This window comes from Abramis brama, assembly GCF_963993115.1.
Source record: "Abramis brama genome assembly, chromosome: 7".
Lineage (NCBI taxonomy): Eukaryota > Metazoa > Chordata > Actinopteri > Cypriniformes > Leuciscidae > Abramis > Abramis brama.
In genome coordinates, this window is record NC_139969.1 from 10983526 (window position 1) to 11010193 (window position 26668).

Here is a 26668-nt window from a genome sequence, read left to right on the forward strand (position 1 = left end):
CACCAGTCCTGGACTTCATCAGCTCTCAGGGATGAGGATCAATGTTCAGAGAGTCAAAACTCTACAGGTGATCATTTGTCCAACATTCAGTTTAATTGTGATTCTTCCATGTGCGTATGTTGACAGCTACCAAAATAAGAAACTATCACAGCATTTGATTACTGATCTGAAACTGACTGCAGTTTTGTGAAATGCTTGCAGAATTAAACTGACACCGCAGATCCTTGTCTTCTTCTCATGATAAAAGTAATGTTACAAATCATCTTTAATTTAGGTTTTAATTCCATTAAGTGAATGTGTTGTGGGCTCCCTCTCTTTAAATAATGGCAATAAGAGATCTTTTATGGAAGGGATTTGGGGAAATTGCAAAAACAGAGAGAACAAGTTAGTTTATTAAATGCATTTATTCAGTCGTTTGTTGAATGTGATCTGCTAGAACTGCATGTACATGCACTCTTTGAAGATACAAAGCTGTCAGCGCTAAATAATGAAATAAAAAATCACTTTGAATTCTTTTGTTTTGTTAGGTGAAGAAAATATAGTTGATTTCTATTTAAAAGACAACGTCAGACATAAATAACAAGCATAACTGCAACTTTTGAATAAAAATGATTAATATTGTGCTGATAATATTTGGAGTAAAAATAAGAAACATTGTCAAAATCAAGACATGACAATGATATCTTGAGAATATCTCTCACAATATTATTTGACCATCAGAAATTATAGTTAAAAATTTAGAATTGAAAAGTCAAATCTATTTATTTTCTATTTATTTTTTGTCCTGTTTAAAAGTTTTAAAATCTCTTTTCAGCAGCTGTACAAACTCAGCAGCCTCACAAACTGTACAGTTGAGCTGAAGGTCCATTGTAAAGTTTATCTACCAAAACAGAACCTAGCAGTGAGTGATGAACACAAGTGACCAGACCAGGGGACTCATTTATAAAACGGGTACACAGAGATTTGAACATAGAGTGTCGTGCCACGTCAGGGTCTAAGCAGTCTGAGAACTGCAGGTATTTGGAAATCTAAGCAATTCTTCTCACTCTCCATTTTCAAGTGTATTTGGACGTTGACTAGTGGATCTTTATGTTTCTTGACACTTAAAGGGTTAGTTCACTCAAAAGTGAAAATTCTGTCATTAATTACTCACCCTCATGTCGTTCCAAACCCGTAAGAACTTCGTTCATCTTCAGAACACAAATTAAGATATTTTTGATGAAATCTGAGAGCTTTCTGACCTCCCCATACAGAAAAAAAAAATATTGAAATATATTTTAAAGTGTCAAAAATATATGTGGCATATATTCCAAATACATTGAAATATATTTGCATTGTTGTTCACTTATATTTATCATTTTGAAATATATTCTGAAATATAACAAAAATATATGATGTTAAGTGTGAAATATATTTACATTTATAACATGTAATGTAAAATATATGACAAAATATATGGTCATAAAATGTTTAGCTTGCTAAAGAAGGGTCGAAAATGTATTTTGATCATAGTAATTCCTCTACCTTTTCCCCTATACACAACAGTAGGCAACCATATTTCACTACTGTATTATGACACACAGCTATAATAAATACTGTACTTTAAATGACTGCAATGTAAAATGACAGATAGTTGCTTTCCTAGGACTATTAGGCCATATTAGGTGGCACGTACCTAACACTAAGTGCAATTATTAGATTTATTGTTGTTTTATTGACATCTTTCCTGAAGTCATTTAAATATTGAAAATATGCACAATATTTATGATGCAAGTATAACAGTGACACTCCAACAGTGAAGTGCACTTAAACAATAGACAGAACTCAACTGGGGACAGCTGTCAACTCAAAAATAGCTGAACTCAGATTTAAAATGAAATAAATAAAAATGTTAAAAATAAATTGAAAATGTGTTGTTTGTTTGTGAAAATGTTAACTTTTTAAATTTCAAAATATATTTCAAATGAAACAATTTGCAAAAGTTAAAACATATATGAACATATATGTTGTTAGTAAATATATTGACATAATTATATTCACATATTTAACTAAAATATATTTATTGGGCCAATTTCAAATATTTGCATATATTCCAAAAATATATTCTGAAAATATATTTCAAATATATTTCTTTTGTGTATGGGCCCCCATAAACTGCAAATTTACCACTATCAAGGCCCAGAAAGGTAGTAAAAGACATTGATAAAATAGTCCATGTGACTACAGTGGTTCAACCTTAATTATATAAAGCGACGAGAATACTTTTTGAGCAAAACCCCCCCCAAAATAACGACTTTATTCAACATTTTCTTCTCTTCCGAGTCTCTGGCGCTGCTCACGTGAGCACCACGATGCATGTGTGTGTTGTTGACGCAGGAGCCTGTCAAATCTGAGCTGGCGTTCTGACCCAGAACCCAGAAGAGCTGCATTGTTTACAACGTGAACAGCATCAGAGACTGCACGTCATTATTATCTTTATTTTATTTATTTTTTTGCACATAAAAAGTATTTTTGTTGCTTCATAAAATTAAGTTTGAACCACTGTAGTCACATGGACTATTTTAACAATGTCTTTACTACCTTTTTGGGCCTTGAAAGTGGTAATAAAGTTACAGTCTATGAGGGGGAATCACGACTTGCTTTACACGACGTCACATACATCAACAACATATGAAGCAGCCTCTATGGAAGACACTAGCAGCATTTCAGACGTGAATCATGGCATGACTTGTACAAGCTATAACCCAGCGCATAGAAGAATAAAATGCTCAATAAATCTTTTTTTTGTCTTGGTGTGCCCTCTGGCGTCATCAGTTGATGCTGCAGAGAAAATATTTGTAAGTTGAGTACTATTTTCTATATATATATATATATATATATATATACTTTATAGCAAATAGAAATAAAAAAGGAATAAAGAAATAAAAATAAAAATTTAGAAATAAAAAAAATGTATAAGTAGAAAATGATGAATGTTTAGCAAAAATATATAATTTGCATTTTAAAGAAATAACAATGAAAACTAAATATACACCCATTTAAAAGAAATTATTGTTACCATTAAGGTAATGCATAGAAAAATGTCTATCACATTTTTATCATTTCACATGTTCTTAAAAAACATTTAGGTGATATATATTGTTTCAATACTCAGGTTCAGATTCTCCATAAACACAGGATAGAGGCTCAGTGAGTTAATGTTGACACCTTTATTTTTGATCAGGATAATTAAAGGTCATTTGTTTATGCAAGGGATTTGCTGGAACAGAGAGAATAAGCTCATGAAACTGCAGATGGATGTACATACACTCTTTGAAGATACAGAGCTGTTCTGTGAGGTGAAGAAAACAGATCTGATTTATTTGTAAAAGACAATGTCGGACATAACAAATAAGCATAATTGCAATTCACAAATAAAATCACTTAATGCTAATGATTACAATTGTGTTGTTAATGTTTTGAGTAAACATCACAAAAAAATGTCAATAACATGACATGATATTTTTGTCATGACATGATATATTTCTCACAGTATCTGTACTAGAGGTCTTCACGGGTCCAAAAATTCGTGCCCGAACCCGAAAGAGACCCGTAATGTGCTAAACCGAACCGACCCGGACCCGTCTATTATTTCAAAAGCTGGACCCGGACCCGTGCAGATCCGAGAAATGCCTAACCGGACCCGACCGACCCGTCTATTATTTGAAAGCTGGACCCGAAACCGCCGGGAAGACACAGACCCGACTGGACCCGATTGTCACATATTCCACCTTAAACTGCTATTACAAGTCAATAAACCTGTTGCGAAAAATACAACTTTTTGTCTTACCTAATTTAAGGAGCCGTGGTAGCGTAGTCTCCTCTCCCTTCCTTGTAACGTTAACGTTACCTGACTGGCTGTGATCATGCATTACAATCCTCCGACAAGAAAGTTATTCATGTTATTCCTCTTGTTATTCCAAGTCCAAGCTTAATCCACTCATTATTTCAGCTTCAAAAGTCCACTTGATGTCACGGTGACAGTGGCGGTTCTAGAGGGGGGCCAGGGGGGGCCAGTGCCCCTGTGACAACAAGCTTGGACCCCCTTGTGGCCCCCCTAAATGTGAAGTGTGAAATAATTTTTACAAAACTATTTTTTGCTATCGTTGTTTTTCACATCCGTTATTAGACAGTGGCAACATGGAACACAAATGTAACGTACCCTAGAGGGACTGCTTAAATCGGATCTGCAGGTTTTTTTCTATTCAGAAGTTGGTGGACGTTTTGCGCGAATATTATAGTTAAAGCAAAGAAGGAAATATAGAGGTGAGTAAAGTTATTAATATGTTGTATTTGTATTAAATGCATTACAGAAGTGTAACGTTAGATCAGCTAATCTTAACCTGGCCGTTTGTTAGTTTGTGGCAGTTTGAAAAAGGATAAAAATGATCAACAAACTCATGGTGCTGAGTATTTTTACTCAAACAGGGATGCAAACAGCGCGCTTTTCTGCGCCTCTTTTTCACGTCAGTTTGGGTGACTTGGGTCTGATTATAATTTCACAAAGTCATCTGAAGCCATTCCATAGCTTAATGTGAGGGACAGAAGTCTATTTACATCATTAAATTAAAGTTTATGGAAACTCGTTTTCCCTCATCTGTCAATCATTCTCCATATTCAAACAGCGCGCGCGCCTCGTCCGGTTACAGCAGGATGCATGGTAAAACTCTCTCCAATATGATATATTCACATTATAATGCTTGATCTGTAGATAAAAGGCTGTGGATTTGCATAAAATGACTTTATTTTGTGTATTTGTATTTTATGTTTGTTGCTGTTTTAAAACGACTCGCTACGTGTGCCTGTTCACACCACAAGGACTAAATCGGCATCAAACGCACAATAACTGGAATTTAAAACTTCACTATGTGAAGAAACAAATTATCAATAAACTGTTGGACAGATATAGGCTACACTAGGATTTGTGCGCTCGACATTTCTTCGCTTTGTGCCGTGAACTTTTAAATGCGCACTTGTGCAGCGCAGCGCTGCACACTGTGACTCCACGTTGCTTTGAGCACATCATGCTGCACCCGCGATGCGCATACGCGCTTTGTGCGCTCTGTTTTGAAGCGTTTCATATTATCATGGTTTTTCCTATATTTTTTATACCTAGCCTGCACAATACATTTAAAATAAGCATAATTTAATTGTATATTATATTGTATGCACTAAAGCTGGTGAAAACCTATCTCAGGTCCACAATGTCAGATGACAGATTAAGCAATTTAGGCGTTCTAAGTATTGAGTCAAGGAGGGCAAAGGCCTTAAATCTAGATGAATTTGCTGAAATTTTTTGCAAAAAAACACAAAAATCGTAGAATACAGTTAATGTGACTGATTCTGAATATGTAATGCAAATCTAAAAAATATAATGGAAATGCAAATACATTGTTGAATGATTGTAAACATGGTATTTTGCCTGTTAATGCCTACAGTGCAGTGCAGAAAATGATATGACAACAATAAGGTATAAATGTAACTGGCCCCTCTAACAGTACAACTGGCCCCAGCTTGACCCCCCCAGTTGAAATGGTCTAGAACCGCCACTGCACGGTGACGGATGGCAAATGCAACTTTGCACATGTAACTTACATTCTGACTCGAGTTAACTCGCATAATAACTTTGACTGTTTGCCCTTTTGAACTAACGTTATAATAACGATTGCTCGTTCAGTGCCATGGCCGCTGACGTTATTTATTTGCTATCATCTCCGTGCTCTCTGCATCGAGTCTGAATCTGACCACTAAAACTTCAAGATTAAACAAGACGGTTAATTTATATTGTAAAATCTAAAGCGCGGTTTGGCGGTCCCTCACTGAAACTCTGGTAACTGGTTGCCATAGAAACATGACACGCGCTTGAGACTGCACATGCACGCTAGCTGGATCAACCTAAAATATGCTTTTTAACGCAATTTATTTTGAGTGTCCTAATTTTACAAGTTGCAAGTTACAAAAAAACACAAGCAGTGTCTAATCACGACCGGGTTTTCTCCGAGTCTGATCTGATGACTCCGATCGCACGGGTATTAGGCTACACACAATGTTAAACAGACCCGGGCCCCGAAGTAATAAATTCGGACCCGACCCGGACCCGGCTGATCATTTAAAATATAGACCAGAACCCGTACGGGTCCCGGGTCGGGTCCCGGGTCGACGGGTCTCGGGTTCACTGTGAAGACCTCTAATCTGATCTATATTGTTAGATCACATAATGTCACTTTTGAACAAATCAACCAACATTTTTTTGTTAAAATTCCAACAGCCCGAAACCCAGGATAGAGAGGCTGAGTGAATGTGGTGTGGACTCTGTGAATGAGGGTCATTGTGTCAGAGACGCTGTAGAAGGACAGAGTTCCTGCACTGTGATCCACATACACTCCTATTCTAGAGGAGATGGAGAGTAGAGGGAGTTTAGTCTGTATGTTATTATGCCAGAATGAGCAACTGGAGTCAGAGCAGAACAAACTCCAGGACTGATCATTACGCCCAAATCTACACTCATCTCCCCGTCCCTTCCTACTGATGCTCTTATATGACACTGATATATCCACTTTACCACTCCTCTCAACCTCCCAGTAACAGCGTCCACACACACTCTCTTTACTCAACACCTGAGTAAAACTATCAAATCTGTCTGGATGATCAGGATATGGCTGTTTTGTGTCAGCATATATAATCCCTCTGTTCCCTTCAGACAGTTTCAGGTATTCATTCATTGTGTTTGAATCCAAAGAGAGCTGACGGGAATCTGTTTTAAGATAAAAAAGTAAAACACCAGACCTTTATTATATTTAGGATTTTATATATATGAAAAAAGTCAGTGATGTTACTTTAGGGAAAAAGCTACACAACATCTGCCTCACTGTTATCAACATCATAACATCATTGTGTTGGTGTGTCCGTATGTGTTTGGTTGTTTGGTTAAAAATTATAGTTGGTTAAAAATGTCAATTCAAATTTCTGTTTAGTTTTTAGTCCTGTTCAAATGTTTTAAAGACATCAGCTCTATCAAAAACTGTACAGTTTAAAGGTCTAAAGGTCCATTTTAATGTTTCTCTGTCAAAACAAAAACTAGCAGTGTCCAGACCAGGACCTTTAACTAACACAGTAAGATAAACTACCTTTGCGAAAAAGAAGTTTATTTAAGTGTGTAATTAGTATACTTTTTTAAACTAAAAATAAGAAAGTATACTTTCAGTCTACTTATTATATACTTCTCAGAAATATACTTTATGTACTTCTCAGAAATATCTTTAAAATTGCACTGAAGTATACTCTACTTATACTGACAAGTATATTTGGCCTATCTTTTGATCGAGATATACTTAAAAGTATAATTAAGGATTCTAAGTATACTTGGCTTGTAGTTGTGTTTCATCTTTTGATAAGCCTATTAAATAAATTTTCCACATAGTTTTCTTTAAGTGAACATAACATCATACTTATAGTTTACTATTTATATATTATTTTTGCACTTTAAGTATACTACTATGTTCTTATTTATTTTTATACTTGAAATATACCTTTAACTGCACTTTGACTAAGTTTAAAAACATTTTATTATATCTTCATGCATACTTTTTTATCAACACTTGAATGTGGGTTTATTAAAGAAAATCAACACTTTAAACAAAAAGCTGAGAAAATTGCATTTTTGTCAAAGACTTTGTCATTCAGAACTCAGATACATTCAGATACAAATATACTTGCAGTATAAAACTACTGAACTAGTTGTTTACTGAGAGTACTTCAATGTGTTCTTTCATAAACTAAAAAAATTATAAAAAGTAACTACTAGTATAAAAATTACTACTAGTATAAAAAGTATACTTATAAGTTCACTTGTAGAACAGATGCAGTACAAATGAGAAATGTAGTTGTGAAATAGTTGTGCACTTAAAGTTTACTACTGTTACACTTATAGTGCACTTAAACATATAATGTGTCTCATGTAAATCAAGAGCGTAATATGCAGTTCTGCACAGTTCAGTCTGATTGCTGATATATAATTAGAACTAAAGTTTGTCTCTTTATGTACATGTATGATCATAGAGACTTACATTGGAGAAACTCCTCATGGGTCTTGGGTTCAGGGGTGGGAATGATGTTGATGTTTCTCACTGTGGAAACCAACATACATTTTAGTGTAAATATTGTAAAATAATTTAAAACAAGTTTAATTATAAAACATTTAAGAATATTTTAAACATGCATTGTTTTTTACATGACATCATGTGATACATGTCAGTAAATGTAAAGCTTACCTCTGCTAGATATCTTCTTTATTTCCTCTCTGCAGAAATGCACCAGTTTCTCTCTCAGATGAGACACAGATTTACCAACATCATCAAAAGATAGACGAGAACTGACAGTGATGCTGGACGAGTCTGTAGATCCAGGAGGGACAGAGAGAGACTGGAAACTCTACACAGACACAAAGACACAACAGAAACACCAGCTAAAGACTCAGAAACATTAGAAAACACAATCTCTTCCCTTCCTAAAGACACTGTCCTGTTTGTCAGATCTCTGTTACCTGGAGGAAATGGATGTGATCATCTGTGTGTGAAAGCTGCTCCAGCTCAGTGTCTCTCCTCCTCAGATCCTCAATCTCCTGCTCCAGTCGCTCCAGTCGTTCTTCAGCTCGACTCACTGCAGTCTTTTCCTGGTCTCTGATCAGCTGTGTCACCTCAGAGCGGCTTCTCTCAATGGAGCGGATCAGTTCAGTAAAGACCCTCTCACTGTCCTCCACTGCTGCCTGTGCAGAGCGCTGTTAGGACACACAGAGACGCATTAGAACCAGTCCATTCACTCAGCTCTTACTGGTCCCTCACACAGCCTGTTCCCCACAGTGGGCTTCAGTGGGACTGAAAGAGCTCCAGCACTGGCTCCTCACGGACTGACTGGAGGAGAGTCCTAACTGAGTCTGAAACAGCTCTTCCAGCAGTTCTTCTGCTCTAAACTCACCTTGTGAGACTCTACAGCCTCTCTCAGCTCCTCAAGCTCCTTCAGTTTCTCCTCGATTCTCTGCTGGAATTTTCTTTGCATCTTACCAAATTGTCTCTGTAGGAATAACAAATCAAAAATGAATCTGATCAATTATACTGCGTAAAAAGTAATTGCCTCAAGTAAAAAAATAAGATCTTTGGGAGATCCCAGGAAGTAACTTCTTGGAAAATTATCTTGGATTTATGTAGATGGGATTATGGGATTAAAGATTTTTATTAGGAGGCACGACTACTGAGTTCATACCTGTTTCTCAGTCCTCTCTGCTGCTGCTGATACAGTCTCATGGTTTTTGTGTTCATCCATTGTACACAAATAACATATACAGTGTTGATCAGTACGACAGTAAATCTCCAGTAGTTTCTCATGTTGAGGGCAGATCATCTCCTGAAGTCGTCCGGTGGCATCCATTAGATTGTGTCTCTTACTTTTGAAGAAACTCTCATGTTGTTCCAGATGATTTTGACAGTAAGAGTTCAGACACACCAGACAGGACTTGATGGCTTTGTTTTTGTCCCCAGTGCAGACGTCACACTCCACATCTCCAGATCCAGTGTAACATTGAGCAGGACGAGCTTGTAGTTTTGCCTTCTTGAGTTTCTCCACCACTTCAGCCAGCATGGTGTTTTTACCTAAAACAGGTCTTGTAGTGAAGGTCTGTCTGCACTGAGGGCAGCTGTAGACTCCCTTCTGATCATCCTGATCCCAGCAGCCTGTGATACAGATCATACAGTAACTGTGTCCACAGGGAATGCCCACTGGATCCTTCAGTAGATCCAGACAGATTGAACAACTGAACTGATCCTGAGCCAAAGAAACACTGGATTCTGCCATTTTATTGCACAGATCGAGAGACATCCACAACGGTTCGACAGCAGCTTGAGCTTAGGTTTCAATTTCTCTGAACTGAAACATGTCCTGGTTTTAATACGTGTGCAAATGTGCCAGTCATAAACACGACCACTAGAAGGCAGTCTTCAACAGAAACTTATTATAACAGTTAAGATAGATAGATAGATAGATCTATTCAGCCCAAATAAACCCACACTGTTAAAAAAATTCTAACCTCTCCAAGTCAAATTTTTCTAGTGACTGGTCACATCTAAATTTTTAAATTGGCCCAAGTGCAATTCTTGTTGCAATAGTCTGTTAACATTGGCTCAATGAGAAATAATACATCAGACTAATTGAAGAATTTAGATGTAACCAGTCACTAGAAAATTTTGACTTGGGGATGTATTTTTTTTTTTTACAGTGCATAATAAATGTCCTTGCCTTTGCCGTTCCTACCTGTCTAACATATACAGAACAATATACAGAAATTTAATAAAGTTATCAAACAGTCTGCACAAAAAGTTATTTGGTTCTACAAAAGTTATTTAGTCAAGAGCAGAGAGTAATTTTCTCTGTTCCCGGCTTTGTTCTTTGATTAACTTTACTGACAGACAGCATTAGCCTATTGGCTGCTGTCCCTTTAAAACCAGCCGCAGCTGTACGACACATCTCACATTCTCTCACAACATTTAAGACTTTATTCAACTCATTTATGACTGCTCTTATGAGGATACTCGACGAAACGTGTTTCTGTGTGTCCTGATTGTCAGGACATTCACAGACAGCGCGTTCTCTTTTGTCTTGTCGCGCTTGAATGATTTAAAAGCATTTGCATGAATAAGAGCAGGATCATGTAATGTAACGCTACCCAACGAACGAATGACAAAAATTAATAGATCCCGTGAATTGCGTTAAACATTTTAACGTTAAACTGGACAAAAATTAATCGCATCACATTGTTAATGCGTTTATGTTGACAGTCCTAGTTTTTAATGTCAATCAAACAACAAAAGATAAGAAATCATCATTGTAACTTTAATAATGATTCATCTTTATTTGATTTATAGTGAAGTTTATATGCAATGTTATTTTACATTTGAGCATTTGATTTGGTAGGCTACATTTTTGTACCAGAAAACTACTGTTAGATACCTAACCGGAATATTATTATTATTATTATTTTTGTATCTTTGTTTTATTTATTTGTGATGTTGCTTGTAGTTTGATTATTTCTTATTTTCTTTATTTTTATTTGACAGTAGGCCTAATCCATTTTTCCCTGAACATACCGAACCCTACTGAAACTGTGACCCTAAAACCATGATAAAAACCGAACTTTGTAATTTAAAAGTTACACCCCTAATAGATAGATAGATATAGATACAGTGAGGAAAATAAGTTTGAACACCCTGCTATTTTGCAAGTTCTCCCACTTAAAAATCATGGAGGGGTCTGAAATTGTCATCGTAGGTGCATGTCCACTGTGAGAGACATAATCTAAAAAAAAAAATCCAGAAATCACAATGTATGATTTTTTTAACTATTTATTTGTATGATACAGCTGCAAATAAGTATTTGAACACCTGAGAAAATCACTGTTAATATTTGGTACAGTAGCCTTTGTTTGCAATTACAGAGGTCAAACGTTTCCTGTAGTTTTTCACCAGGTTTGCACACACTGCAGGAGGGATTTTGGCTTACTCCTCCACACAGATCTTCTCTAGATCAGTCAGGTTTCTGGGCTGTCGCTGACAAACACAGAGTTTGAGCTCCCTCCAAAGATTCTCTATTGGGTTTAGGTCTGGAGACTGGCTAGGCCACGCCAGAACCTTGATATGCTTCTTACAGAACCACTCCTTGGTTATCCTGGCTGTGTGCTTCGGGTCATTGTCATGTTGGAAGACCCAGCCTCGACCCATCTTCAATGCTCTAACTGAGGGAAGGAGGTTGTTCCCCAAAATCTCGCAATACATGGCCCCGGTCATCCTCTCCTTAATACAGTGCAGTCGCCCTGTCCCATGTGCAGAAAAACACCCCCAAAGCATGATGCTACCACCCCCATGCTTCACAGTAGGGATGGTGTTCTTGGGATGGTACTCATCATTCTTCTTCCTCCAAACACGTTTAGTGGAATTATGACCAAAAAGTTCTATTTTGGTCTTATCTGACCACATGACTTTCTCCCATGACTCCTCTGGATCATCCAAATGGTCATTGGCAAACTTAAGACGGGCCTTGACATGTGCTGGTTTAAGCAGGGGAACCTTCCGTGCCATGCATGATTTCAAACCATGACGTCTTAGTGTATTACCAACAGTAACCTTGGAAACGGTGGTCCCAGCTCTTTTCAGGTCATTGACCAGCTCCTCCCATGTAGTTCTGGGCTGATTTCTCACCTTTCTTAGGATCATTGAGACCCCACGAGGTGAGATCTTGCATGGAGCCCCAGTCCGAGGGAGATTGACAGTCATGTTTAGCTTCTTCCATTTTCTAATGATTGCTCCAACAATGGACCTTTTTTCACCAAGCTGCTTGGCAATTTCCCCGTAGCCCTTTCCAGCCTTGTGGAGGTGTACAATTTTGTCTCTAGTGTCTTTGGACAACTCTTTGGTCTTGGCCATGTTAGTAGTTGGATTCTTACTGATTGTATGGGGTGGACAGGTGTCTTTATGCAGCTAACGACCTCAAACAGGTGCATCTAATTTAGGATAATAAATGGAGTGGAGGTGGACATTTTAAAGGCAGACTAACAGGTCTTTGAGGGTCAGAATTCTAGCTGATAGACAGGTGTTCAAATACTTATTTGCAGCTGTATCATACAAATAAATAGTTAAAAAATCATACATTGTGATTTCTGGATTTTTTTTTTTTTTTAGATTATGTCTCTCACAGTGGACATGCACCTACGATGACAATTTCAGACCCCTCCATTATTTCCAAGTGGGAGAACTTGCAAAATAGCAGGGTGTTCAAATACTTATTTTCCTCACTGTAGATTGGTTGATTGATATTTTTATAGGATGCATTTAAGCAAAATTTATTCATGTATTTAATTTTACATGTGCGTTTATCAACCTTGAACTTTGAACTGAGCTTCCTGTTTCACAGCTGAGCTTTTAGTTTAACAGCCAGTGAATCAACACAAATAGTTTGTGCAGATTATTCCGCGCGCCCTCACCACGGGAACAGCAGGAGGTGCGCGCGAGGCTACGGATCTTTTGCCATTCAAACCGCGCGGGGGGCGGAGCCAACAGTCAGCGAGACGACTCAGCGGAGTCGCTGCAAACTTGGCAGGAGCCGAAGCCTTCGCTGTTTACCGAGGCGCGTGTCACACCGGCATACAAAGTCACCTCGCGCCGTATCTTTATATCCCGTCCCGAAGCGCGCCTCGCGAGCCCCGGTGTCACTGCGCTCGTGGAAGAGAAAACTTTTTCCTGCTCTCGCGACTGGCAGTGGGACACATGATAGTTCCCAACATCTGTATGGTCTGAAACAAAGACGTGTCTCTGCGCGAGAGAGAAACAAACTGGCTCCAGGGGTCTAGAGATCAGTGAGATGCAGTGAGGGACCGCATGACACTTTTCACTGACACGTATGGCTCGGCTCGTCGACTCCTATGAAGACCTCAGAGATTCATTATTATAAGGACAATGGATAACTTTTTCACCGAGGTAAGTTGAATATGAAAATACTATTTTCATGTTGCTATAAGAAGGATGTTCTGCTGTTTCTATTCCAGAAAACAAAATACTTGAAAGATATAACAATTCCCGTTGGGTTTGTACTAAGAAAATAACCGGCTGTATATATAGTTTGTATGTATATATGTAGTTTGTTTGATGTTCAGGACTCCCTCACCCTCACATCTCCCTCACTGCCTTGGTTCTGAATGGTTCGGGTCATTCCCAGCGGAGCTCGCAGGCATTTCCTTACCTAATCTACATCCCAGCGTTATTATTAGAAGTGTTCACTATACGCTGGCTGAATTAATGTAGTGTTTCATTAGTGATAACTTTATACAAAGCATGGGATTTAGAAATAGCATTTAATAATAATAATAATTAAATAGATTTTGTATTATAAAATAGTGATGTAATATAAATTACATAAATGAAAAAAATATTCTGGTCAAGCTCGGGTAAATAAATGTAACCCTTTATTAAACAAAATAAATGAAATGGAAGATCAAAAATGTCCACCCTGTTAGGCATGTTTGTTTATTTTTTAAAGTAGGCTACTACATTATTGATACTCTTGTAAATTTTCATTGTCACTGAATTGTTAGTGTATTTTTTTGCTGAATTTATAAAATTATTGTGAAAAAAAACTACTTAACAGGGTGGACAAGTGTTATAAAGAATGGATGATTTCCTATTGCTCGCGTACAACCAGTTACAGTTTTAGTTGATTTTCAACTGGATTTAGATGGGAAACAATATGTAAAACATTGCCAACGAACTTTAAATGCACTACTTCTTCAACTCTAAAAATAAATTACTTTCACAATCACTATGTACACTCTCAGTGTCCACTCTGTTAGCTCTTCAGATATAACATGGTGAACACTAACAGGGTGGAAGTTCTGATCAGCCTATGCACTGTCTGAGCAAAAACAAGCTAACATAGAAGATTTATCAAATTAAAAATTGCATGGTTTTTAAACAATGTGTGGACATGCTAAGGTTGACCGCATCAAATTTGAAAGATAAAATTGATAAAAATAGACAGTTAAAATAGTTGAGGAACTCACTCACTTGCCCAAGTTGTTTTCCCTCTAAAGAAGTGATAACTGCTTTATGATATGATGTAATTTAATTTTTCCAACTTTCATTTAAAGGGAAAGTAGTCAAAAATAACAAAGTGGACAGTAAATTAAGGGACAAGCTAAAAACCTATTAAAGATTATAATTGTTTAAATAAATGTAATAATTGAAAAAATTACTGATATACCCAACAATTATATATAAAATTATATTTATTGAAATTTCATGTATAGTAAGCGTATAGTATAGTTGTTACACAGGCCTGGGAACATAGGAAAAATGGTTATGTGGTTTAGAACGCTGTGAAATGTTTCAAATTATTTTTTAATCAACTTCAATATGCTTAGAGTTCATATGGTGTTTTTTATGACTAAGACAGGTTTAAAATTAATATTGTTCAACATTTTAAGGCAGTAAGATCATGATCTTTACTGGGGACACAAAAGGCACCGAATCCCATGAATGACCCAAATTGTCGTATTTTTTTGCCAATAATAGGCCTACTTTTTTTTACAGCCAGTAAATGTTTTTAGATGTAACATTCAATAAAAATGTATTATAATTCTAAAGTATATTACTGTTATTTTTGTTATATAATATTTTAATACATTAATATTTTTATAGAAATGTATGTTATATGGAAATTAATCCATAACAGTGTTACCAAAAGGTAATTTTGGTGAATACTTGTCAGGACTGGTGTTGATGGAAATGAGACAATAGTATTATTCATTCTCATGACCTGACTGTGAAATGAGTGCGAGATGATGATCAGCAGTAGCACGAGCCACTCCCTTGTGCCGCTACCACATGAGTCACAAGTGAAGGCTTCTAAAATTGGCTTGAGGTGGATCATTAGTCCTCCAGATTGTGCTTTTCACCTGTGAAGGCGTGGCGTAATTAAATAAATCATATCAATAAAACTTCTCACCTGTACCAGCTCAGAAGCATGTGCTGCGTCCAAATCCACATACTGCATAATAGGTACTACATTTGGTTTGAAACAAACTAGTTACTACATGTACTTACTATAGTTATAACAGTAAATTATGCATAATTACAAGTAACTAACACTAAATCCTAACCCTAAACATAACTCTCTAGTAAGTACATGTATAATATTACTCAGTACTTATTTGAGTAAGTACATTGTAACTACGTCACCTTAAAATAAAGTGTATCCAAGTCCTATATAGTATAAATGTGTGTAGTAAGAATAAAATTCAGATGTACAAAATCTGCCATGTTGTCACTGTCACGTGACCTACCATCATCAGTTGCCTTGCTTTAAAGCTATTAACAAATCCTTTCACGTGGTCTCATGGGATAGTAAAGTGTCAATCGAAAGCACACTTAAGAATCTCGCCGGAAGTAGTAGGTCATCTGTGTACTTTTCGCCTATGTATTTCGAGTACTATGGATTCGGATATACCACTCAGTTGGCATACTGTTTTTCACACACTATAGGGTAGAATTCGATTCTGGACGCAGCAATATACTTTATATTAGGGTTTCAGATGGTCAGAGAGGGAAGCACAAAAAGCAGGGAGCTCCAACTTCACCAGCTTTACACAATAGTGTCAAATGTCCTCCGGCTGCTGCATATCTAGCCTGCGAATCGGTTTCTGGACAAAAGAAGCAGTCTTTAAAAAGAGACAGCGCTGTGTGTGCAGAAACAGATTCAGCCGAAACATGCTTGCGGAATGTGGGGAAGAGCTGAGCTCGTGAATGCCTGTCTCACACACGGCTCTTCTACATGACTGACCTCAGAAAGTATGATTCCTGTCTCACACAAACATGTCTAACCTCACAGAGAGAGATTTCACACACAAATCTGCCCTTTAGCCACTTTCTTCAGCTTTTTGGTTTAGCATGGATGGACATGCACACATTTCTGTTTGCAGTTATGGTCGCAGGCATGGATGTCCGTTTTGTTTTAGGTGTGTTTGTGTATGGCCGTGTTTGCACAGCAGTGTCACTAAGGTTATTGCCTCCCTGCAGTCCCTATAGGCGGAGCTTATTCAAAGGTAAACCTCTTTGTTTTCCTGTGAATTGGCCAATCAGAGTCGCAGGTACTGCAGAGGAGTGCCATTCTGGTAAAACAAACACTCCAGGTTATTCTTTTTTGAATCCTGAAACAAAAGTCTCATAGGATCAGAGATGCTTTGGGTGAAATTGTTAAATCTCATATAATTATGAGAATCTCATAGAATTAACATTGAATTCTCTTTAAGGTTAAGATGACTCTCTGTCATCTTTCTTTCCCTGCTAAATTGTCATTAGTATTTAAGCAGACAAACACAAAGGTCTTAGTTATTTAAAGTAGTGAAACACAAAGGGGTGGAGCTTATTTAGCACCTGGTGCACAACAGCCATGAGACACTGTACACATAGTTTAAGTACCATAGACTTTTAAGTTTTAAAGAAAATTTATATGCATTTTTAGAATAAAAAATTATAATATATTATATTATTAAATATCATATATTTATTAATGTTCACTAACATCCCCAAAGGGAGGTTTTGTAACATTTAAATAACTTTAAGTTATTTTATAATATATATAACAATTTGAATAAATGTTAGATTTTGTCCTCCAAGTAAGTAACCCCCCCCACACACTTGGCCATGTACCCCCTTCTGGTTTCCTCATCTGTGCTTGGTCAAGTAATCCTTCTTGTCTGTGTCACACACACACACACACACACACACACACACACACACACACACACACACACACACACACACACACACATACACATTAAATCTTGTGAGTAGCTTAATGATTACACAGTATAGTGATTCAAAGCTGCTTTTAACAAGGAACTCAGAACAGGAAAAGCCCCCAGCGCCTACACTGATAAAGAGAAATAGAGAAATACTGGAAGAGAAAATGTTTTGTTTTATTTGTTCTTTTGTTCTTAAAGTGTGTGTGTTCCATATTTCTGTTAAACAGACAGTTCACGCAAAAAAATAAATTATTTACTTACCCTCATGTTGTTTCAAACCTGTATGACTTTCATTTTTCATTTAATCTAAAAAGGACACATTTTGAATGATGTCCTGAATGAATGGGGACTGGTGCTTTCAAGCATCAGAAAGAAAGCAAAAGTGGCATAAAAGTATGCGTTATGACTCATGTGTGATATGCCAAGTTTTCTGAAACAAATTACGTTGTTATTTACTAATAATCTTCTCTAGTGAGTCGTTGTGACTCTATTGGGTCAATGCGTTTAACTAAATAATTTCACTCCGATATGTGAACAAATCATTCAGACCATTTTTTTAACCAGATCAGCTGATTCTATGAAATGATCTGACTTAAGAGTGATTCTTTTGAGTCAAATAGCCACTGATACTTTCATGAACTCAAGGAGAGCTAGGCCAGATGTCGAGAAAGTGTGCATTATATTTATATATAGGTGTGCATTGTATAAGTCTTCTGACAAGGTGAATGGACTTACTTTCATAGTGCTTTTTCATGTATTTTGAATCTTGAAAGCTTCAGTTCTCTATTTATTGTAATTGCATGGAAATCATTGACCAGGTCATTCTCCAAATCTCCCCTTTTGTTGTCCGTAGAAGAAATAAAGTCATACAAGTCAGAAATGACATGAGGATGAGTAAATGATGACAGAATGTTCTTTTTAGGGTGAACTATTCGTGTTATCTTGAGTCATTTCAATTAACATGCAAAGCCTAATTAGTCTGTTTGTTCCTGAATGGCGACGTCATTATAATAACTAAACAAAGAGGAAGAAAACAAGTGAACTTCCCTTTATGATTCATCACAATTGCAATCTCTGAGGCCTTTAAACTGCCAGGTACAAAGTACGTCTACTACGTGCACATGCATACATGCACGAAGATGGTCTTTGTCTTTGTTCTGCGTAGTTTATACAGCTCTCTTTCCCTCGTTCACTCTTGTCGTGAAGTATAAACACACATTTTTCACTGTAGGAGAGAGAGAGAAAATGAGCGTGCTTTGGAAAAGTAGGTCAGGCAGCCATGCAGGGTATATGTGAGTGTGTTTGAGGGGGTTGGATTGGTGAAAAAAGTTATATGTCGAGGAGACAGGTCTGACTCTGAACACCAAGCCCGGGTCATCCTGCATGTGAGAGAGCTAAAGTTTTGGATCTTTGGGTTCGAAGTATGCAGGAATGCCCTTCATCACTGGCCTGCCTTCCTGTTGACCCAAACGATATCTGATCCCTCACTTCCTGCAGCCAAATGAGAGAAAGAAAGGGGGACAGAGAAAGAGAGCTATGGAGAAGTGTGTGTGCGCGTGTGTGTGTGTGTGTGGTAAGCTGCTCTAAACATGCTCGGTAAGCAGCATTGAGATTACAGAGTAACTCTGGTCTGTTTCATCCTTTACTCCGCCCAGCCTGACCGCCCTCCAAAACTCTGATATTATTTTAAGAGTTTAGATACACAATATAAGGACACACTCGGACATGCATGCACACAGTGCACTTTTTAACTTCAAAGTAAAGTTTTTCTTTCATCTGAACATGAAACAAAATTAGAAAGTCATTGATGTTTGATTTGGATGTCTTTGTGCATAAGTTGTGTGTGTGTGTGTGATGTTTTAGTTGGATTGCTACCTGTTTAAGTCTGTGATTCCTTTGAGTCGTCTATTTTAGTACAGGAAGTGAATATTGGCCAGAAAACCTGGCAGATACACTACCATTCAAAAGTTTGGGGTCAGTACGTTTTTTTTTTTAAATAAAATTTATCAAGCAAGGACACATTCAATTGATCAAAAGTAACTGTAAAGACTTTATATTCATCCTGAAAAAAATATACCATGGTTTCCACAAAATTATTACGCAGCACAATTGCTGTATACGGTAAGAAATAGGAAATGATTCTTGTGCAACAAATCAGCATATTAGGTTTAGAATGAAGGATCATGTGACACTAAAAACTGGAATAATGATGCTGAAAATTTTGACATGGGAATAAATAACATTATAAAAAATATTAAAATTGAAATTAGTTATCTTAAATTGGAATAATATTTCACAGTATTACTGTTCTTACTGTAGTTTTGATTAAATAAATGTGGACATAAGAGGATTCTTTCAAAAACTGTAAAAAAAAATGTAATGATCCCAAACTTTTGAATGCACATTTCTTTATTTTTCTCTCAGTCTTCCTCTGTTCTTTTCTATTAGTAAACTACAGGGTTTTTTTTTTTTACATTGTGTCAAATAGCACAGTATTTTAAGGATTTAATTCACATTTATTTTTAGATCTGTTTGTCAAACTGGATTGTCCAGTTTCCAATTGGACTAAAGCATTTACATGACTTTTTTTGCTGAAATTTATCTTTTAAAGTGCTTGTAAACATACTCATAAAAGGTCATTTAAAAAGGTAAGTTGGAAATGTTTAAGCACACAGAATGTTTTTGACTTGAGAGAGACAATTATGAATGTGATTGGAGTATTTCTAAACTGTAATGTGTGTAAAGTGTAACTGTCTAAACTGTAATGTCTGTGCTGCAGTCATAAACTGGTTGAGCAGTTTTAATCTTCTAATGTTTGCAGATAAACACAAGGCATGGTCAAAGCTGCTTAACTCGAAATATGCTTCTGTCAAGGAAACCAGACACACACACAAGTTCAATGTCTTAACCACCATAGACACATTCCCGGATGTCCCCGGGACAGTTTGTATTTTGTAAGATTTGGCAATCTTCTAGGGGCATTTTCGTCCTTTTAAGTAAATCCACACATACTAAAAAACATAATGAAACAATGAACAATTCAAAAGTTTCTTAACATTAATTTCTTAACATGGCTCAAGAGATGAACTACACATTAACCCATCTTGTGGAGAAATGTGTTTTCTTTCGAGTTCACCATTAAGTGCTTGAGTCAAATGTTGGGAAACTATGTCACTGCGTCCTGGTTTACTGCAGAGATGGTGAATTGGATTAGAGGCCTGGAATTCCTGAGATAAACTTGGTTTCGAGAGGAAAACAGCTTCCTGTTTGTGTGGCTTAGAGATGCACTAACTTGATGGGGCTGACTCTGAGTTTTGAGCTTTTAAAGTCATTTGAAACTATGGCAAATCCAATACAGAGTTGATTGCTTTTCAACAGTAAACACTGACTGTTACTACTCAAAACTGTTACTACTTATTGCAACGGCATGCAGTCCTTATACTGCATGCTGGGAAGGATCAGTCATCTTTAAAAGTGTGATTTCCTCCGTAATTCTTATATTATATATTTCTTAATGTATTTTAATATTTAATGAACACAACGTGTAAAATCATGGTCCCATACGTGAAGTCTCCCATTGTTTCTTGCTCTATTTTTTTCTTCTTCTTCTTTTTCAGTTTGTCTTTGCTTTTTACAGCTACTAACTTTAGCAGACCAGTGGCAGGTTAACAGTACTACAAGTGTGCATATGTTGTTAGAAACCATGAAGATGTGCACGTGACAGCAATCAGAGAGAAAATTACTTAAATTGTCCATTTCCTCCACAGACTTTTGTCTTTCTTACCAAACCAAAGTTTTTTCTGTGGTTACTGTAGACTTTTAGTATTTTTATTAAAAGAATAATCTTTACTCTTGGGCTGCAAATAACTTTATCTGTCGATTTATGTTATCAGGTAATTGGACAAAATGCCTAATTGTATTTCCAATATTGTACTGAAATAATTTCACTTCTTGCCCAATGCTTTATCAAATAATAGCCTATGCAAATTGAAGGCCATAAAAAAAGAAAAGCTAAAAACAATAGGATGGTCCTGTCCAAAACTCATGCCATTAGATAAGTCAATGTTGCTCGAACAAACAGTGTTTTGATACACTTTCCGTGGAAATCAGTCTAAGAATGGCTTGGCAACTTATAGTTGTTTCTGCATATTATGCTGGGATAGGAGAAAGTGTTCAACTGTGTGTGTCCAGCTGCACAGCTGTTCTGTTGCAGTTCAGTCTGATCATTCAGCAGTTCTGTGTGTGTGTGTGTGTGTGTTTCCGCTCTTCTAAGTTATAAAGTACTGTTGAGTTTATATGCCACTGCATGAATAAGAGGTTGAGACAGTGGTTGACAGGATAACAATGGGGATTTTTTAATAGTTAATCATCTTAATTATTACTGTTCTTAAGAGTAATTTTTCAGATTCTCAAGACTTTCAGTGAGTTTTCTCATTCCACAGTTTGAATTTAAACTTGCAATTTGTACTGTGGTCAAACATAATCACTTTGTTTTGTTCATGTTTAATTTGATTTATAGATTCAGTCTGATGTTTTCAATGTGAAAAACAGAGTTGTAAATTCTGCATTTAGTACATGTGCGCATAGTGTACAACTGCAATACCCACAATGCAGAGTGGCACTGGACAGAAAATAATGCTGCAGTGTTTGATGCAGTGCCGATAGTATGTATGTGTGCGTGCATTTAAGTGGGGAATGGGGTTAAAGTTCAACTGTGCCTGCTTCACTGGGGCCTCACAGCCAGTCATGCCTGTTCAGATCACCATGTGTTTCTTCCATCAGCATGTACACTAATAGAGTGTGTGTGTGTGTGTGTGTGTGTGTGTGTGTGTGTGTGTGTGTGTGTGCGTGTGTGTGTGAGAGAGAGAGAGAGAGAAAGAGAGAGAGAGGGAGGGAGGAATTTACTCTGAATTAGAGTTATTGGTAATTATACCTTTTTGACCTAATGTACAAACAGTCCTGATGAGGAGAGCCTTCCAGAGGAAAATGAGATTGCTCAGACTCAGAGGTTGATCTTTTAGTTTTAGGACACTTAATAAAGTTTATAGTTTCATTTGAGTATCAACTTTGCCATCATTTGGACAAACAAAAATAGACAGTTGTTGTAAAAATGAGAAATCTTTTGAGTTAGAGTTTAGAGTTACAAAATTCATGTAGATACTTTAGCATAGCTCTGATGATTTTATCTTGGAAAATTTGATGAGAAATATTTGAGAACATATAGAAATCTCTGATATTTGATTGCAAACTTTGGTACCTTAGCAAATATGAGAACAGTTTGAGATGAGATCTGTTCTTAAACTTTAGAGGAGACACATGTGAGACCAATCTCTATTTGTTCTCCATTGTATGTCACTGCTGTGACTGTGTAGAAACAATTGAGATTCTACAAAGATCTTATTTGCAACTTCTGCAGTGTATGCAGACTGTTCTCAAACAGGTCCTTTAATTATTTTAAACTTAATTTAAAGATACATAACTATAAATAACAAACTATTGTTTAGTGATTTTTTTATTTCAGGACTTGATTTTACAAACAGTTGTTTGTATTTTATTATTTTTGCAGTTGTTCGATGTTCTTAAACATTTCCTTTACCATTAACAATTTCATTTTAATATCCAGAATTACATCCAACAAATGGTTTTAGAACAGTTGTTTGTGTTTCTGCTATTGTCAGTATGTTGCTTACCAGTGTTTGTGTGCTTGACAGGGTTGTCGTGTGTGGCTCTTGGTGGAGGATCATTATGTCCCCAGTACTGTGGACTCGTGCTCTGGTGGAGTGGTGGTCTTTAACACCGACTATGGACAGGTAAGTGGGGGTGGGTGTATGCATTACACAGGGACGGTGGCATAACATCTGCTCTGTGCACCTCAGATCAACAAGGCACTGCTGAACAGGTGGTGTGCTCTCACTTTACACAAACACACACTAGTCTGTGCACCCGCCTGTTTAGAAGAGACCATGTTGCCATAGAGTCTGTCAGGTACACAAACTCAGATATAAGCCGGCATGTCAACCGAGCAGTACCTGTGTTTGTTTTACTACGGAGCCCCTCACATGACATGCAGGAAAAGTGATGTGTATCGTGACAAATCGTTAACAAATCGTTCCAATGACTTATTAATACGTCAGCACGTTTTACTAATTCATTCCCTCTTTTTAAGTAAATAGTGTGCATGATATAATAATTTGTTCCCTCGTTTTTCAAAATCATGTGCACAATATAATAATTTATAATAATTAATTTTTTACTAAATTTACTACTATCAAGTGCATAATTTACTAAAACGAATTCTTAATTCATGGCCACGATATACGATATACATCACACACACACACGCACACACACACAGTTGTGGTCAGAATTAAAATTAAAATTAAATTAAGTTATTGGTAAATATGATCTAAGGTGGAATACAAACTAAATCTGCATTGTCAAAAAAAAAGTCTAACTTTTCATTAAAGTAAAAGAATTGAAAGTGGAGAAAGCAGTTGAAAGCAGAGGCCGTCAGGTTTTGATTTTTTATCTGTTGGTATTTGCTACAATCCATGATGCCATGTATCTGAACAAGACGTCCAGGACCTCCAGCAAAAAAATAGGCCCACAACATTAAAGATCCAGCAGGATATTTAACCGTGGGCATGGAGGACTTTTTATCCCTGTTTGCACCAAACCCATCTGGTGGATTTGCTGCCAAAAGCACTTTTTTTTTAGTTTCATCTGACCACAGAATCTGGTCCTTTTTGAAGATCCAGTCATGTCTGACAAACGCTGGAGTTTGTTTTTGGATGATCGAGGAGGATTTTTCTTGAAACCCTCCCAAACAACATGTGGTGATGTTTGATTTTTTGTTTTAAGTCTTTCTGACTCCAAGAAGACTCAACTAATCTCTGCAATTCTCCATCTGTGATCCTTGGAGAGTCTTTGGCCACTCAAACTTTCCTCCTCGCCGTGCATTAGGACGATATAGACACATGTCCTCTTCCTGGCAGATTCATAACATCTTTAGTTGATTGGAACGTCTTAATTATTGCCCTGATGGTGGAAATGGTCACTTTCAATTCTTTAGCTATTTTCTTACAGCCACTTTCTATTTTGTGATGCTCAACAATCTTTTGCTGCACATCAGAACTATATTCTTTGGTTTTACTCATTGTGATGGATGATTAAGGGAATTTGGCCTTTGTGTTTCCTCTTATTTATACTCCTGTGAAACAAGAAGTCAAAGCTGGACAATTTCATGTTCCTAGTCACCCTGGTGTGAAATTTTTTTAATATTAATGGGAATATACTTCAGAGATATTTTATGCATAAAAAATTCTAGGGGTGCCAATAATTGTGGCCTATGTGTTTTGGAGAAAAACATTTATCTTTTCGTAATGTGATTTTCCCCCCACTGTCAATTCTTTTACTTCAATGAAAGGTTAAAAATTTGTTGAATGAAAGATCGAAAGGATAAACTATGCAGATTTATTTTTACAGCCATCTTTGGTCATATTTACCAGGGGTGCCAATAATTCTGTCCACAACTGTATATATATGTGTATGCTTGTCCTGTGCAGGGCTCCGTATTTTACTGTGTGCTTCTCTAATTATTTGAGTCTGTTTTTCATATTCTTGCGTGTGCAGTCAAGCACACACACATTTCTCATGTCTCTGGCTTCTGTTTCTGGTCTATAGGATCATCTGCAGCCAGTCTGTTACCTTCAGGATTGTTATAGTTTATTAAAGCAATAAACACCTTCTGTGAATTCTCTGCATTACAGTGATTTTTTTATTTTTTATTATAAAAAATGGTTTTATGCATTGATTTAGTCTTGTTAAAATGTTCTGTCAGCTGGTCATTATTTTTGTCTTTTATTTTGAAGAAGAAATGACCAAATAAATAAAATGGTAACACTTTACACAAGGTCTCATTTGTTAACATGTATTAACTAACATGAACTAACAATGAGCAATACATTTGTTACAGTATTTATAAATCTTTGACTTTAGAGCGGTAACATATAATAATCTTAAAAAAAACAAATCTTTGTATATTGCTTTCATTTTTTTTTTTTCTCATGGTCATTACACAAATATGCAAACAAATACTCAGTAATATGCATTCAAATGTGTTTTGTTCAGGTGTACACCTACAAACAGAACGCTGTGAGCAGGCAGAGGGTTTATCCAATGCACAGCAGCAGTATCACTGGGGTCGAGGACATGGCAACCCTACAGGACCTACACGACGGGGCCATTCTACACAACCTGCAGCTCCGCTACACACACAAGAGCATATATGTGAGCAAACACACTAAAATCACATCTTAACCATCTCATTTTTTGTTCATCAAGCATGCATTGTGTGTGTACGAGTGTGTGAATGTTTCAGCTGTGGTGACAGACATATTTGTCAAGGATACAGGGTTGTTGTGCAGGTGGCTGGATGGCTTTCTGCTCTTTAATGTGTCTGTCAAAGTAAAATATATTTGCTTAATTACACGTCTCTCTCCCTTTCACTCTTTTCTTTATACTGCCTCTTTGAGCCTTTACTCACAACAGTGTACTGTGTTCTTCTTTGGGCCTGGTTCAGCTGTGTGTGAGTGTGTGTGTGTGTGTGTGTGCGCACGTTGTCGGGATGTGGGCTGTGCCAAAAGCAGTTAGTCTTGTTCCAGATTTCCAGACTGACTCTAAGGAACAGAGTTAACATGCTACTGCTGACTCTCTGAATAACATCGACACTCTGAAGTCTTTATTTCTACAGATCTGCATCATGTCCATTTAATACATGATTAGAGATTGTATGTGTGTGCATTTAGGGGGACTTCCAGGTTAATGTCTTCACTTCTGTGTAGTTGTATTAATAGGGATAGTTCACCTCAGATTTCTGTCATTCTGACATAATTTACTCACCCTTGTGTCATTCCAAACCTGTTGGAGTTGCTTTCTTCTGTGGAACAGAAATGATTAAAAAGTATTAAAGAATGTCCTTGTAGCTCTTTTTAACATAATAAATGGCTTCCATCATGGACTGACAAATGCTCCATAAAAGTATGAAATCTTGCTTAACTGGATTAAGGATTCATTGAAAACATATGATTTAAAAGAGTGATTTGTGCGCAAATCGAACACGATTGCTTCTCTCATGAATGTGCCAAGAAGAGCTAGGGCAGATGTCAAGACTTTCAGTGAAAAACGACTTAAATTTCAGTCTGCTCCTCACGCAGTGCTATCGTATGACTTCATAGCGCATGAGACTTTATTTATAATGCTTTGATGGAGCTTATTTGTCATTGCAGAGCT

At 36.8% G+C, this 26668-nt stretch overlaps 2 protein-coding genes across 2 annotated transcripts in view; one reads left to right on the forward strand and one right to left on the reverse strand.

Moving 5' to 3' along the window:
• Positions 1 to 3202: 3202 nt before the first annotated feature.
• LOC311086410 (tripartite motif-containing protein 16-like) lies at positions 3203 to 9964 on the reverse strand. The gene is made up of 6 exons (XM_084119293.1): positions 9298 to 9964; positions 9013 to 9108; positions 8582 to 8815; positions 8310 to 8469; positions 8106 to 8165; positions 3203 to 6793 (listed from the first exon to the last, which is right to left on the reverse strand). The coding sequence occupies exons 1-6, from the start codon at positions 9907 to 9909 to the stop codon at positions 6237 to 6239; spliced, it is 1719 nt and encodes a 572-aa protein (XP_083975419.1). The 5' UTR covers positions 9910 to 9964; the 3' UTR covers positions 3203 to 6236.
• A 3199-nt stretch (positions 9965 to 13163) lies between these two features.
• Positions 13164 to 26668, forward strand: part of myo10 (myosin X) — a 45493-nt gene continuing 31988 nt past the window's right edge. Inside the window, exons 1-3 of the mRNA XM_084119279.1 lie at positions 13164 to 13556; positions 23089 to 23187; positions 25508 to 25666. Coding sequence (XP_083975405.1) covers positions 13536 to 13556; positions 23089 to 23187; positions 25508 to 25666 — 279 coding nt within the window. The 5' untranslated portion in view covers positions 13164 to 13535. The remainder of the gene's footprint in view (positions 13557 to 23088; positions 23188 to 25507; positions 25667 to 26668) is intronic.

Bases quoted from the DNA above. Each gene is read 5' to 3' on its own strand.
- LOC311086410 (XM_084119293.1), bottom strand. From the start codon at position 9,909: ATGTCTCTCGATCTGTGCAATAAAATGGCAGAATCCAGTGTTTCTTTG. The intron at 9,109-9,297 runs GTATGAACTCAG...TTATTCCTACAG, and splicing joins CAGAGAGGACTGAGAAACAG to AGACAATTTGGTAAGATGCA. The intron at 8,816-9,012 runs GTGAGTTTAGAG...GTGTCCTAACAG, and splicing joins AGGCTGTAGAGTCTCACAAG to CGCTCTGCACAGGCAGCAGT.